General features: G+C 39.3%; 2 protein-coding genes across 2 annotated transcripts in view; both read left to right on the top strand.

The window, feature by feature from the left end:
• The window catches only part of jazf1a (JAZF zinc finger 1a), a 60,840-nt gene that overhangs the window by 8,830 nt on the left and 37,343 nt on the right, over positions 1-14,667 (top strand).
• tril (TLR4 interactor with leucine-rich repeats) lies at positions 9,421-13,197 on the top strand. The gene has a single exon (XM_081377413.1). It carries the CDS (start codon positions 9,691-9,693, stop codon positions 11,971-11,973), a length of 2,283 nt encoding a protein of 760 aa, XP_081233539.1. The 5' UTR covers positions 9,421-9,690; the 3' UTR covers positions 11,974-13,197.

Genomic DNA, 14,667 nt, shown 5'->3' with positions numbered 1-14,667 from the left:
TGTTACAATGTTGTTGGTTTGTTTCTTTCACGCCTTACCAAAGTTACAGTATTTGCATAAAACAAAAACAGCAGTAGTGTTTAATAGTCATGAAACCTAATATTAAATCACTGTGACTGTAAATCACTTGCTGCTGTGGTTATTGTTGTGTCACTGTTCACCAACCACTGTGGCATGAGAAACAGAAGTGTGTTTTAACAGCCACAGTTCACAGACACTGTGACCAGAGAAAGAAATGTGTTTCTACTGCCTCTTCAACACACTGCTATCCGTTTTAGATGTTTTTTTGAGTGAAGTATCTAGTATGTATAGTATATAGTATATATGCATAGTATGAATGTATTTTATTTTATTCTTATTTTTTTTGTCAGGTAAGCTAAAAATCTAGCTACATTTTTATATTTTATAGTTATAATAATTTTATAGTTTTATTCAAATCAGATATATTATTTAATATACAGCAGATAAAAGCTGGAATACAACTTTTATTACTTTTTCAAGTGTGAAAAGAATTAAAGGGGTCATATAATGTCATTTTTGTACAAGCTAATATGATTCTTTAGGGTCTAAATTAAAAGTTTGTAATATACTTTAATTAAAAATCCTCATTAGTATTGTAAGAAAACACTAAATTTACCTTGCCAAAAACAGCTCTGTTTTCAGCACGCCGTTTCAGTGCATGTGTCTTTAAATGATAATGAGCTTTGCTCACCCCGCCCCTCTGTTCTGTGCACCGTTTGTAACACAATAACCACAGCGTCGTTCATTAAAAACGTGGGATTATGAATTATATTGATAACGTCGTACATAGGAAACATGCCATAATGTACCCTGAGTGTAAAAATAGCCACATTCATCGTGAAGCGTGCAAGCTATTTGCAAAGATTAATATAAAGATTAATATAAAGGTCAATAAAACGTTACACTCACTTCAGTTCTTCTGGAGGTTCAGCGGGAACACGAATAGTTGGTACTGATCCTTTTTTCAGGAGCAGCTTCTTAGCAAATCCAGCTTTATACTGACCCTCGTTTGTAAAGCAGTCTGGTGAAATGATTTGCGCAAACATGACAGCATTGACATTGATGGGGAATATTCCCTTCGAAAACAAACTCAGCCACTGCGTCTTCAGCGGTTCGGATTTAGGGACATCAACATGACTGCTGTGTTCGTTATTACACCCAAGAACAGAACGGCATTCTACTCAGCACTCCAGCTATCAAAAATGAGCGCGCCTATCGGCGCGAGGGCGGCTCTGTGTTTGAAACACTGCTGTCAATCAGCCATCGTGGGAGGGGCGTCGATTTTGTGACCTCACAATATCGAACAGCTTGATTTGAGACAGGAGGAAACATATAAGAAGATAAAAAAAACTGGATGGACTTTTATCATTTTATGATGGTTGTCTACAGGCACTTCCAACACACATTTCAGTACAATCAACTTGTAAAAGTGCATGTACCATTATATGACCCCTTTAAGACACAGGGCATCATACACTTCGGCAGTTTACTTTTTAAATTTATAGAAAAAAACAGGGCATCATACACTTAAAGGAGAACTCCGGTCAATTTTAACATTGAGCTCATTTTTTGTACATTTGGAGTGCTGTCAATACAGAGAACAACGACAAAAATCGGTGTTGCCTACACCGAGTTATTCTATTTTTAAAATTTGCACCCAGTTGACCCAAGTGCACAGCTAATGTGAGTGATTCCTTCTGAGTGAACACGAATGAATCTGACTTCAGTAGATGAGAAAGATATGTATAAAAATGATGTTATTTAAGCCAGCGCAAATACCTGTGTTTACATCCTGATTTCGGTTGAAGTCCAAAGTAATCGATTGCTGAGTTCACGCGCGTGATAATAGGTAACTAAACCTATGCGCGTGAACTCGGCAATCGACTACTTTACAAAAAAATGAGCTCAATGTTAAAATTGACCGGAGTTCTCCTTTAATGACTGAGGATAATACACTACAAGACTTTCAAGTCATTTTGAACACAACAAATGCTTCGCTTTGAGACGCACCACAAATGAAAACAATATCTAAATTCAGCTCAAAATATCAAACATACTTGGTTGACTGAATCTGAAGCTTAAAATCAGAGTCTGTGCTCATCACTACGCGATTTTCTGTGAAAGTCCGACTGCCCAAATCCTGAAGACTGGCTTGGAATTTCTGCAAATATTGAAAAATCTTAGCAAAATGCTGTGTTTTCCAGCCTTAAGTGAAATTACAACTTGAGGATCATAACAGGTAGAAATAGCTCTGTTTAAAGGGGTCATATAATGCCATTTTTGTACAAGCTAATATGATTCTTTAGGGTCTAAATTAAAAGTTTGTAATATACTTTAAAAATTCTCATTAGTATTGTAAGAAAACACTAATTTTACCTGGTCAAAAACAGCTCTGTTTTCAGCACGCCGTTTCAGTGCATGTGTCTTTAAATGATAATGAGCTTTGCTCACCCCGCCCCTCTGTTCTGTGCGTACACCGTTTGTAACACAATAACCACGCGTTGTTCATTATAAACGTGGGATTATGAATTATATTGAGAACGTCGTACATAGAAAACATGCTGTAATGTACCCTGAGTGTAAACCTTAGATGCATTCATCGTGAAGCCTGCAGCAAGGTTTGCAAATTTCGCAAAGATTAATATAAATACTAATATAAAGGTTAATAAAACATTACACTCACATCTTCTGGAGGTTCAGCAGGAACACGTTGGTACCGATCCGTTTTTTCTCGTTTGTAAAGCTGTCTGGTGTGAAATGATTCGCGTAAACATGAAAGCATGGACGATCGTGGAATCCTCGTGAGGGAATCCCCGCGTCAATCCTTTGGGCATATCGCTTCAAAAACAAAACTCAGCCACTGCATCTATAACGGCTCAGATTTAGGAACATCCAAATGACTGCTGTGTTCCTTATTACATCTAAGAACAGAACACCACAATCGCGTAGACGCCATTCTACTCCAGCATATCAACAATGGCGGACTACTATGACGACGGCTGTCACAGCTTGCTCAGGGCGGGTCTTGTGTTGAAGCACGGCTGTCAATCACAATCGCGGGAGGGGCGTACGATCTTATGACGTCACAATATCGAACGGCTTGATTTCATAGATGGTCAAACATATAAGGAGATTAAAACAAAACCACTGGATGGATTTTAATCATGATAGGATGGTTGTGTACAGGCACTGCCAACAGACATTTCAGTACAATCAACTTGTAAAAGTGCATGTACCATTATATGACCCCTTTAAGGATAGATCTTCATAAAAATGTAAACTCACCCTCATTTAGTTTCAAACCTTTTTAAATTCCTCAATGGTTGTGTAAAACAACACCCTTTTTACCTCCTCAAAAACAGCTCTGTTCACAGCAACCCATTTCGGTGCATGTCTCTTTAAATGATAATGAGCAACTGCTCACCCCAGCCCTCTCTTCCATGACACAAGACACGTAAAGTGTGGCCTTGTGGCTGAGGGTGGGAATATGCTAATACAGGAAATATGCTAATATGGGACAGTCCGTCAGTGGTTATGGGCGGAGCGAGCAATAGGCTATGACATCATATTGCTCAGAAAATCCAAAAGGCTTGATTATTGAGAGTGTTTAGTAGCCTAGAAATCTAGACGCACCCTAGCGGCAGCAAAATGTATTTTGCAGCCAGGGCAGTCTAGCAACTCTCCATTGACTTTCAAGCTGCAAAAACCTAAATTGGGTCAGGCCAATCACGTCGTGTATAGAGTAGGCGCGGCGGGCTTAACGTAATGACGACAGAGTTGCGACGGTTACCTGCCAGCTGCCACTTGAAAACAAAGAAGAGCTGCTGCTGCTGGAGAACAGTCTTTCGAATCGGCTTTGTCCGCGACTCTGGAGGACTTGGAGTTAGGTTTTTCTTTAAGAAAAGAGCATAGAACAGCACTTAAGTCATTCTTAAAAAAAGGAAGATGTGTTCGTAGTTTTGCCGGCCAGATATGGCAAAAGTTGAATCTATCAACTAGCTCCGCTGTTGGGAAAACGCTCTGGTTGGGTGAAGCGCTGTCCTATTGCGTGCAGAGGGAATTTGAAAGACAGCCGTTTATCCCGCCCCTCGGATTGAGCCGTGTCTATGGTGAGTTGCCAGACCCAACATCTTTATGTAGGTCTGGCTTGCCAGGCTAAGTGTTTAGGCTTTTTGAGGATTTAAAAAAAAAGGAGTGAATGGATTTTTTTCATTGTATGGTGGTTGTGTCCACACACTGCAAAGACACATTCATATGCAAACACCATAAAAAAAGTGAATTTTGCATCCGATGACCCCTTTAAAATATATTTTGTAAAAAAGTGTTTGTTTGTTTTTTTAAATAATGAAAGTCCAGAGTTGTTTTTGACCCAATTTACTCAATATCAAAATATCTTCTTTTCTCATTCTTTTAGTCATGAAACGACATAAAGTTAAGTAAATTATTTAAATTTAGAAATGTAGTTTTTTTGGATGAACTGTCACCTAAAGGATTTTGCATGATGCCAAAAGTAAAAAAAAAATGCATGCATTATAGTGCCATAAGTCCATTATTACCTGTTTTACTGTGTCAGCAGTTATTAATACATTTGTGCATTCACTCATACTGTGTAAAGGGCAGTAGAGAGTTAAAGTCTGTGGAGCAGATCTAGGTTAAAGAACTTAATGACCCAACCAGCTGTTGCTCATGTCAACCCCTCAAATCTCTTTTCCTCTTCTCCCCCTTTTTCTCTTGTTCTCACGAATACCGATACAGAGATATACACAGTTACAAGCGAAAAATCCTGCAAAATAATTCACACTTTCACTCATCAAACATGCATAAATATGCCATATTTTATAGTCAGGGTTTGGGAGTTTATCATCTTGCACTTGGATTGTTTGGGTGAATGAATTACTCTAAATGAGTGATGTGTTTTTATGGAAAGCTATTGTTCATCAATAAGGCAGCATGTGTTTCCAATAGACAACCGCTCCGGTTTCTCAGAGAGGGTGAGCGTATAAGAGACATGCCCCCATGAGAGAGAGACTGAGAAAGAGATGTGTTTGCACGTATGTATGCATATGTGTTTGTGCTATGTGAGCTGAATTAAATATAGAGTACTGAGATGCGACAATGATGTTGTGTTGTGTCCAAGCTAACAATTTTGGTTTCAGGAAGGTTAGTTCATGGTTATAAAAAAGAAAACCAAATAACCATTAGACAACATTCTGTAGAGTTTCCTGTCAAAAAAAAGCTCCATGCAACATTTGAAGAATGTTAGAAGATGGTTAAAAACCTAAAAAGAACATTTATAGAACATTAAGATAATGGAAATAACCATTGTTTGCTTGAGTACTCACATAAAATATATTTTCATGATTTGTTATCAAAACATTTTTTTCTGTGGTTCAGATAACATAATATTTTGAGTTTATGTTGATTAAACCAATCTCCTCCATTGTATTAACTCAAATTTGTTATTTAAATGAACTCAAAATTTTAAGGCAACCAGATTACTTACTTTTTTTAAGTTAAACAAGTGTACTGTATGACTTTGTGCATATTTTACAGTAAGCATAGAGATGCTAAACACTCTGATTAGCTATTTTTAATTCACAGACTTGGTTCATGAAAACCATCTGCGTCAATATCTGGCAACAGGCACTTTATTACACATCCTGCCATTTCTCATTCTCTATCTGTCTCTTTCTTTTTTTCTCGTAGCCTATTTCCCCTTGGCCCCTTTTACTTTTTTCTCCTCCTTCTCTCACTCCTTTCCATATCTTTCTATGTTCTTTCCATTTCCCATGCTATCTGTTTTGCAGTTTTCAAGGATAATGCCACATGGCTTCTTTCTCTTTCTCCCCTCATTTACTTCCTTCATCTGTTGTATATTCTTTCCAGTGTAACTTGAAATAAGCCAGTTGTGTGTGGTCTGTGTATCATATTATTTTGTCCCACAAACACATTTTGTATACGCACAACAGTTTTCTTCATCATGGCTTAGCGTGTGCAGTCACAAATCCAAGTGAGGACAGGACAGGAAATGACCCCTGGGTGTAGGAGTTCCTGGAGACACACACATGCAAACACATTTCAAAGTGCAGAGATATAAGTATGTTTGTCCATGCATTTTTCTGCATCTTTCTATTTCAAGACATTGAAATGTTTGGCATTTTGGCAAATAAAATTCATAACACCAAATGCGCCAATCAGATCCTTGCTAATCTCTAATTTCTTTGACATATAAATATACAGGTTTTTTTTTTTTAGAAGATCCAATCGGCAGTCAAAATAATTCTCAACACTGCTCGTGGCAGCCCTCCTCCATGCTGAATGTTTGAGTTAAAAGGAAATTTGAAACATCTGGACCTTTCGCTTAATTGAGTGGACGTTATTTATTATGTTCTTGTTGGATTTAGAAAAGGAATGAAACATTGAATTATTCCACGATAACTTTTCTTTGACACTTATAAAACGTATAAATTGAAGTGTTTTGTAATTGAGTGAAGTCTACCCACGCACTCAAGAGAGCGCGCTCCTCAATCCTTCCCACGACCTGGCACACGGCCTGAGACAGAAATTTGGTCTGAAATTCCCTTTCTTTACTTTTCCATTTTCTCCCTGGCAGAGATTGAGTCTCACGGGACCTTCGTGGGAAGAATGTTCGTTTGCTTGGTCTATACACACATGGTTGGGGACCAACTTGTTCTTATTCAGAACATATATACAGTATATATAACGCAACTAAGTAATTTTCATGATGTTCAGTGCTGTTAAAGTCGGCATGACAGGGAAGTTGCAAAAGTTCCTGTGTCGTATATCCGATTGAAACAGCTTCTCGAACAAAAAAAGTAGAGCGAGACTTGATTTTGTTTGTTGGGATTTGATTGGATCATTGTCATTTTTGCTATTGTTGCGTTCTCATGCGAGTGACAGATTGACCCGCCAGTAAACAAAAGGGAGAGGAAGTTAGTTTGATTACATGAATTAAGAAAAAATGATGATGTGAACGGATAAATCATTTATGAATACAGCAATATTCCATTGAGGTTTGATTTCATGGTGACTTTAAACATTCTGGAATGTGCATTTTTAGTACAGAACACTGCATAAAAAATACTCTGACCATATTTCCTGCAACACTGCTAGCAGGGACGTCACTAGAGATTCATGGATGTTTTTGGCAGGTCTGGGCATATTTCCCCAGGGGTTGCATTTTAGTAACAATGGTGTAAAATTGATTGAAATAAAGTTATTTTTGGTCAAGGTTGACTTAAAGCATACCTGTCTAATAGTTTGTCTCCAGACACTGATCTTTAATATGACTTACTTTATTTTTATCCCAATAAAGAATGTAAAGTCCCCATCCATCCAACACCAACAAAAGGAACAAAAAAGCCTGCAGTAAAAATGGCTACTAGTAGCCAAAACACTTCTTGGATTCTCTGGACGTAATGGGTGGTTTTTGACCTAAAGTCCAACTGTGGCCCCTTATGGGTGGAGCTTGACCTAATTAATAACAGCGATAGTATAGACCTTATGCGCCAGAGAAACGAGGGCCCCGCCATCTTTAGAATATTGTCTTTTAACTTCCGTTTTGCGGTCGCTCTGTATATTTCTATGGCATTGCTGTCCAGGAGTAATTAGCTTTTGAAGTGGATTTACTTCATGTAAAGTTAACGAAAGTTATCACGAGGACTGTAATGTTTAAAGCAGATGACTAAACAAATGTCAGTCGACCGGGAAGATTTTAAAAGAGCCGTTCAATAATAAACGCAAGATCGCTGTGAAAATACAGACCGGAAGTCAAAAGACAACGAGCGCAGCGCTGAAAAGGGGCGGGGCTACATACGGTCTATAGAGTGGTGCAGTATGACGTCACATTGTAGGCCAATCAGCAGTTAGCATCACACTGGTTACCTTGACGACAATAGGATTTTCCCATAGGCTTTTGGATTATTGTAAAAAACAAGCTCTGTGATCAACAAAGGTTTATGAAACTTGCACGTTTTGTCCATCAAGGTAATTATCACAGATGAACACAACTTTTATGAAATTTGAAGCCTAAATGCAGTCGCCAGAAGTAAAAGGCTAATAGGCTATAAACGAACTACACCACTTTCCCACAAATTCAACGTCACCATCACTTAGCTTGAGTTTACCTGTTCAGCGTGATGACGTTTAATGTTCCCGACTGCCTCTGTAGTCCCATCGCCACTTGTAAGCAACCGCCTTTTTCAAGACACATTACAGCTTCAAAAAATCATGGGTTTGGTAATACTGATGTTTTTTCTGTCGTAGGATAAAACGTAAAAGTGTCTTGAGCTTGTGTTCACCGCAGACCTTATTCCAGCCATTTAACCAAAATCCCATTCAAAAAACCCATTGACTTCAGGATGATGGAACCCAGAAGTGCTAAAATGCTAACTAGTTTTCACGTTTTGGCCTTAAAAGTGATGTCATACCTGCATAAGGGATAGGGTTATGGGTAGGGTTAGGGTGTGGCTGGACCTTCAAGCTCCACCCATTACATCCAGAGAGGGGGTGCTGGACATCAAGCTCCACCCTCAGTGAGCACCACTTGTTTTACTGATCTCTTGTCATAAGGCTGAAAACATTGAGGAGAACATCATGTTTAAAATCACTGAATTTGTTACACCCTTTAAAAAAATATCATAGAAAAATTTAGACTAAAATTTAAATGAAGTTAGACCAGTGCAGTACAATTCTCGAAATAATGACTCCAGCGAGCTGGTTGTTTTTTAGTGAATAAAAAACCTACACGTGACCAGTGAGGTCTGATTACCAAATGAATGACTCTTAGGAGCCATTTTTTTGTGAATAAAAAACACTCATGAATCTGTCTTGACAGTTACCGACCTAACTAACTGATTCTGATTCGCAAGTCATTTAGTCACTTTATCAGGTCCGTCCATCTAAAAATATTAGAACCATTAATTAATTTTATGAAAACATTTCATAAAATTAATGAATTAATTGTGTTTCGATTTTTTCGTTTTAGTATTTTTAGGGCCAGTTATTTAAATTGGATTCATACTGCCTCTAAAAGTCATTCTAAAGTCTTTGTGTAAACAAACCCTTGGAAGAATTGTTTTCCTGATTTATTGTGTATAGGGCCTAATATGTTGAATTGTTTGGAAACGACTGATAAAGAGCAGTAAAAGCAATAGGAATTGCGTTTCCTCCCCTACATTTTAAAATACTAAAATAATCCTTAATGCAACCTAAGGAATCGTTCAGATGAATCTGAACCAGAATCTCTAGATCCGTGTGTGTATGTCGTGTGACTGTAATGTCGACATCTGGAGGGGATGGGGCGGGGTGATCCGTGCCTGAACTCGGAGATGACTATAGTGTGTGTGTGTGTGTGTGTATGTGTGTGTGTGTAATCTGCAACAGATGACTTCTTGGGGGATGAGAGAGTCTGACGGAGGCAAATGTTTCCTTGGTTGGAACCAGATCAGTTTGCAACGGTTGTGCATGGATATCTCAATACAGCTTCAAATCGCTATGCCATCGTGCTACACCTAAACATAATCTAAATGTCTGTACTCGGGAGGCACTGCATCCGCAAAGCTTTAATTCCCGGCGAGGAAGAATTTGGCGAACCTGGACTGAAACAAAGGAATGTATTGAGAGTGTTGTTGTTTGCGTGTCACTGGAATGGCATATTTGCTCTACAGCTTTCTTTTGTTGGGCAGTGGAGCGCTTTTATTCTTCGCGCCTGTTTGCGCCATTTGCCCTGAAACATGCGACTGCCAGCACGCGCAGCATATCCTGTGCGCTAATCGCGGTCTGCGCGCGGTGCCCAAAGCGCCACAGGTGGAGCGCGCAGGGGACGTGCGGGTTCTCGGCCTTGCGGGAAACTTCATTCACAACCTCAGCGCCTTCGACTTCATGCGCTATGGCAACCTAATGAGACTTAATCTCCAGTTTAACCAAATAAGGAATATACACCCTAAAGCATTCGAGAAACTTTCCAAGCTGGAGGAACTATATCTGGGCAACAACTTAATCTCGGCAATACAACCTGGGACTCTACAGTCGCTGAAAAAACTCACAATATTATATAGCAATAACAACCAAATAAAGGACATTACTTCCGAAGCGTTTAGTCACTTAAACAGTTTGGTCAAACTGAGACTTGATGGAAATTCTATAGAGTTTTTAAAAGAATCCGTTTTCAAAGGTCTGACAAATTTAATGTTTCTGCACTTAGAATCGAACCAGCTTCGCCATATTGACCGCAATGCGTTTTTGCGGCTCAGCAAACTGCAGTTTTTAAACCTATCAGACAATAAACAAACAGAACTGCGAGATATTTTTATGTTTTCCCATCTTAAGTCACTTACAGCTCTTCTAATAACAGGCAACCAAATAAGGCACATTGGAAATAACGTCTTTCAAAATTTGAAAAAGCTAACAAAACTTTCGCTGAGCCACAACAAGATAGTAAAGCTGGACAACGACGCGCTCAAAGGGCTCGCGCGCGTTAAAGAATTCGAGATTGACAAGAACGAGCTGACAGAGATCCTGGCCGGTCTGCTGGACCCGCTCGAGCGCATCGAACACCTCGACTTCAGCGACAATCACATATATCGCGTGGACCCCCGTGCTTTCGGCCACCTTTCACATCTAAAAACCTTAAAATTGAAAAACAACCGTCTTATGAATCTCTCCGGTGGAATTTTCGCCACAAACGGCGTTTTGTTTCACGTAGAACTGAATGGGAATAACTGGACGTGCGACTGCCGGATGGAGAAGCTTAAAAGCTGGATGACGCATGCGCATTCTCAGGGAAAGCTGTTGACCGTGTTTGTGCGCTGCCTTCACCCCCCACCGCTGGCGGGAAAATACTTGGACTATGTCAGCAACTCGCAGCTGAGAAATATGAGTGGCTACTGCGAGTCAGAACCTCTGTCTCAGCCAATGGAGAGCCGTGGAGCAGTAGCAGAGACATCTAGTCTCAAGGATGAAAGAGAAAAGCGAGAAGGAGAAATACATGAACAAGTAGGGGTCCAAGGGGATGAGGGGAAGCAAGGGCTTGTGACAACATTTGAAAGAAAGAAGAAGAAGAAACTGGTCAGCTCAAGACCAAGACCCACAGCTGGGAAAAATGGCTCTTTATCTGATTTTTCCTCAACAATGTCCACGTTCCTGACAGGCCACGTCCACAACCACAGCAACTTTACTTTGGCCCAACAGGAGCAGTTCAACCTGCCCTTACAGGACAGAGCCAAGCATCATAACTCAAGAATAACAATGATCACTGATGCGTGTCAATTCAACCATCACTCCATCCTGAATGTTAGCGTGGAAGACGTCACTTCCAGTACAGCCACAGTCCATTGGAGCACAACTCCCGATGTTGGACTAGTTCATGGGAAAGAACTTCTCTTCCGGGTTTTATTTGACCGTTTCGGACATTCTTTCCGTTTCCCACGCTATGTTTACACAGATGGATCTGACCGGGCGGTGATCCTCCAAGAGCTTCGCCCAGACTCCACCTACATCACCTGTGTGGAGAGCGTAGTGGACGGGGCTGTGTGCCAGGTTGCCCCCAGAGATCACTGCACTGGATTTGTCACACTTTTGCCCTCTGTGACAAGTGAGGTCAACCTACAGCTGGTCACAGTGGCAGCCCTTACAGCTAATGCTCTGCTCCTGCTTCTGCTGGGCGTATTCTGGCTGGGGCGTGTGTTGAAGAGGCGGATCAGAAGCAGGAAGTCGTCCGCTCATGGACATGTACGTCACATGTACTCAACCAGACATCCGTTTCGCTCGACTGTGGCCACTACCTGTGTCTCTTCTGAATTCAGCGGTTACCAGAGTGGCAGACAACTGGCCGAAGAAGGTGACCTCATCCAGTTCCCCGGCGAACGTTTCTTTGACAGCAGCCCCGCACGAAGAGATGATGATGTCATAATGCTCAGATACTCTGACTGAAGTGTCTTGTGTGTCTGAAAATAGACAATTTAAACAAAATCATTTAGGCCTCTAATGATTTTTTGCCAAAACCACTGAAATTACAGATCTCTTTTCTTTTCTTGTTTTGGTTGATTGTCTAAGCCTCAGCTGCTGGTTGGCAGAATTGCTTGGTTTTGGAATGAATGTATTTCTGTCCTTGTTGAAAATGTATTACTTATTTACCCTGTACAGATATAGTGTATATCAATTGAAGTACAGCACAAAATTATTTTGTTACAGTTTTTTTTTTTTTACTGCTTACACACAAAATCCTTACTTGTCACACGATTTCTGAAACCTGACGCTCAAACACCAGAACCATACACAAAATCTGCAAAACCATACACTAATTCTCGGCCTTCGACTCAGTTTTCAATTTCAGAAAACACTTTTTGCAAACCACAACACACAATTCTCTATGTAACACAAAAATCTAACAGGATGTATCTTGATTTCCTTTTTCAAACACAACCTATCAAAATGCCACACTAATTCACCAGTGCCTCTCACTAACTCCTCACATGTGCAAACACATTTACAGTAACACCAACCAATTATGGCACCAACCAATCATGGCTTTAGAATAGGCCTATAAATAGGCCAAAGGTCAAGTTATAGGTTTTTCGGACTGTGTAATACTGTATTCACAACCACAAATGCTTACAGTTTCATGCTTTCGTGTTTACCGTGAATTTTTCAACATCTCTCTGCCAATTATTTTCGAAATGTACATAGGAGCTAATGAAAGAAGAGCTTTAGGTTTTGAATAACTGTGTGTATATGATGTATCCAAAAATATAACATTATGGCAAAGGTGTTTGCAACGTAAGAGAGTTTGTGATGTGTTTGTGATATTTTGAATGCAGTGCTTCTTTTTGCAAGAGATGTGAGGCAATTTGCATTTTGTGTGTGCAATTCTTGGATTTGTGTGTTAAGCTTTGGGGGGAAAAGAGGCAAAGCTTTGAAACCGTGTGTAAGCAGTTGGAAAAAAAACCCTGTACATTTTATACATTTCACCTTTATCATTGCTTGTTTCCCCAATAAATATATAGATGTTAATAGTGATTGTTAATGGTAGTTTGTGTGTAATGGTTTCAATGTTTTTCCCTTTATAATCTTATATACCCTTCAATGCCAAACTGGATACTGCCTAGCTTTTCTGCAAAACTCCACCATAAGATGGCGCAATAAACAATAAAAAGCTTTCACAAGACTTCAACTCCAACACTGTCTAACCACAATTTAGCAATCATGTATTTCAACTATAGCACCCATGCATTCAAACCCTCAGAATAGTTCAGCAATAATTCAGGTAGTTGGAGAAATTGTAATTTCTGATCTTAATGTCTTGACCGCACAAAGCAGGGCACTCTAATAAAGGCAGTTGTATCACAGCATTATGAAATTATTACGATGAACCGTGAAAAAAGAGATCAGAACATATGGATACAGATATTAAGTGCTTTAATTAAACATGGCCACAAATGTGTACAAAAATAGATACATATTTAAAAAAAAAAAACTGTACATGCATAAAAGTTTAAACCTGCAGTGTTTACAAACATTTTTTTTTTCTTCCAGATTCATAATTCCATATTCCACAGAATGTATAGCCATATAAATGCTTCATCTAAGCATTTGTTATAAGAGATAGCACACATGCTTGCATGTCATTTCCAGGAAATGTCTGACATTTTGATTGTCTGTGAACCAGTTAGTGTGAAATGATGTAGCTATGCCGTATTGAGAATACTGTAAGACATTCCTAGTGCCATGAGTGCGATTAGTAATACAAGAGTCCTTTTTACATGATTCTGAATTTGGCTATATATAATGCATGTTGCATGTTCTGTCAATCCAAAATTCACATGTGACACCCTCAGTATTAGGTAATGTGATACCTGATCATTTGCCAAGGGGCCACTGACAATATTTACAGCGAAGACAAACATGTAACAAAAGCTTTAGATGCATCATCATTAATTTATAAAACTAGAGATTCCTATTTACAATTACAGATTTACAACTGCCCTGATTCAATGCATTTCACACAGCCTTGCCATTAGTTTCAGGATTTAGCACACACAGCTGTCACTGAAGCTAGCAAAGCATTTACACTGAAAGTGGCCAAAAAACAACACACATACACACAAATATGCACACGTACTCCAGGAGTAACCTAGATGAGTGTCCCTGAGAAAGATCAGCTGTAAAAAAGCACGAGGAGTAGTGTAAGAAGACAGATAGAGGTACAAAGAGGGTGAGAGACATGATAATAAGAAAACTAAATTTAGTGAGTGTAAATGGACAGTTTGTATTCCAGCACCGTATTACAGTTTTTCTTGATTGCTTAAACACTATAACCAGGATTTTGAACTAAAATTTTAAAACCATAACGCCATTTATCAAAAAGCACACCCATTTCCCTAAACTATAACACATATAGTTTTAACACATAAGTCAGATTTGTTGAACTGTCAATGCAAAACTCTACACACAAATCCCTTCATTTCTCATTGCCTACACCATGTTGTCATTTAGAAAGCACTAGCATTCAATATTTTTCACTCAAGTCAGCACAGCTTCAGCTCAGTTAGACACAATTACCCAAGTGGAAACACTAAGAGTCAAAATTGATCACACACCAATCAGAACCTTCAATAGATAGATAAA

The sequence above is a fragment of the Scardinius erythrophthalmus genome, assembly GCF_964197995.2.
Source record: "Scardinius erythrophthalmus genome assembly, chromosome: 10".
Classification (NCBI taxonomy): Eukaryota; Metazoa; Chordata; class Actinopteri; order Cypriniformes; family Leuciscidae; genus Scardinius; species Scardinius erythrophthalmus.
Note: the sequence above shows the minus strand (reverse complement) of the source record. Positions and strands in the feature narration are given on the sequence as shown.

What these genes read in the sequence shown, in the direction of transcription:
- tril (XM_081377413.1), top strand. Translation starts at nt 9,691, where the DNA reads ATGGCATATTTGCTCTACAGCTTTCTTTTGTTGGGCAGTGGAGCGCTT.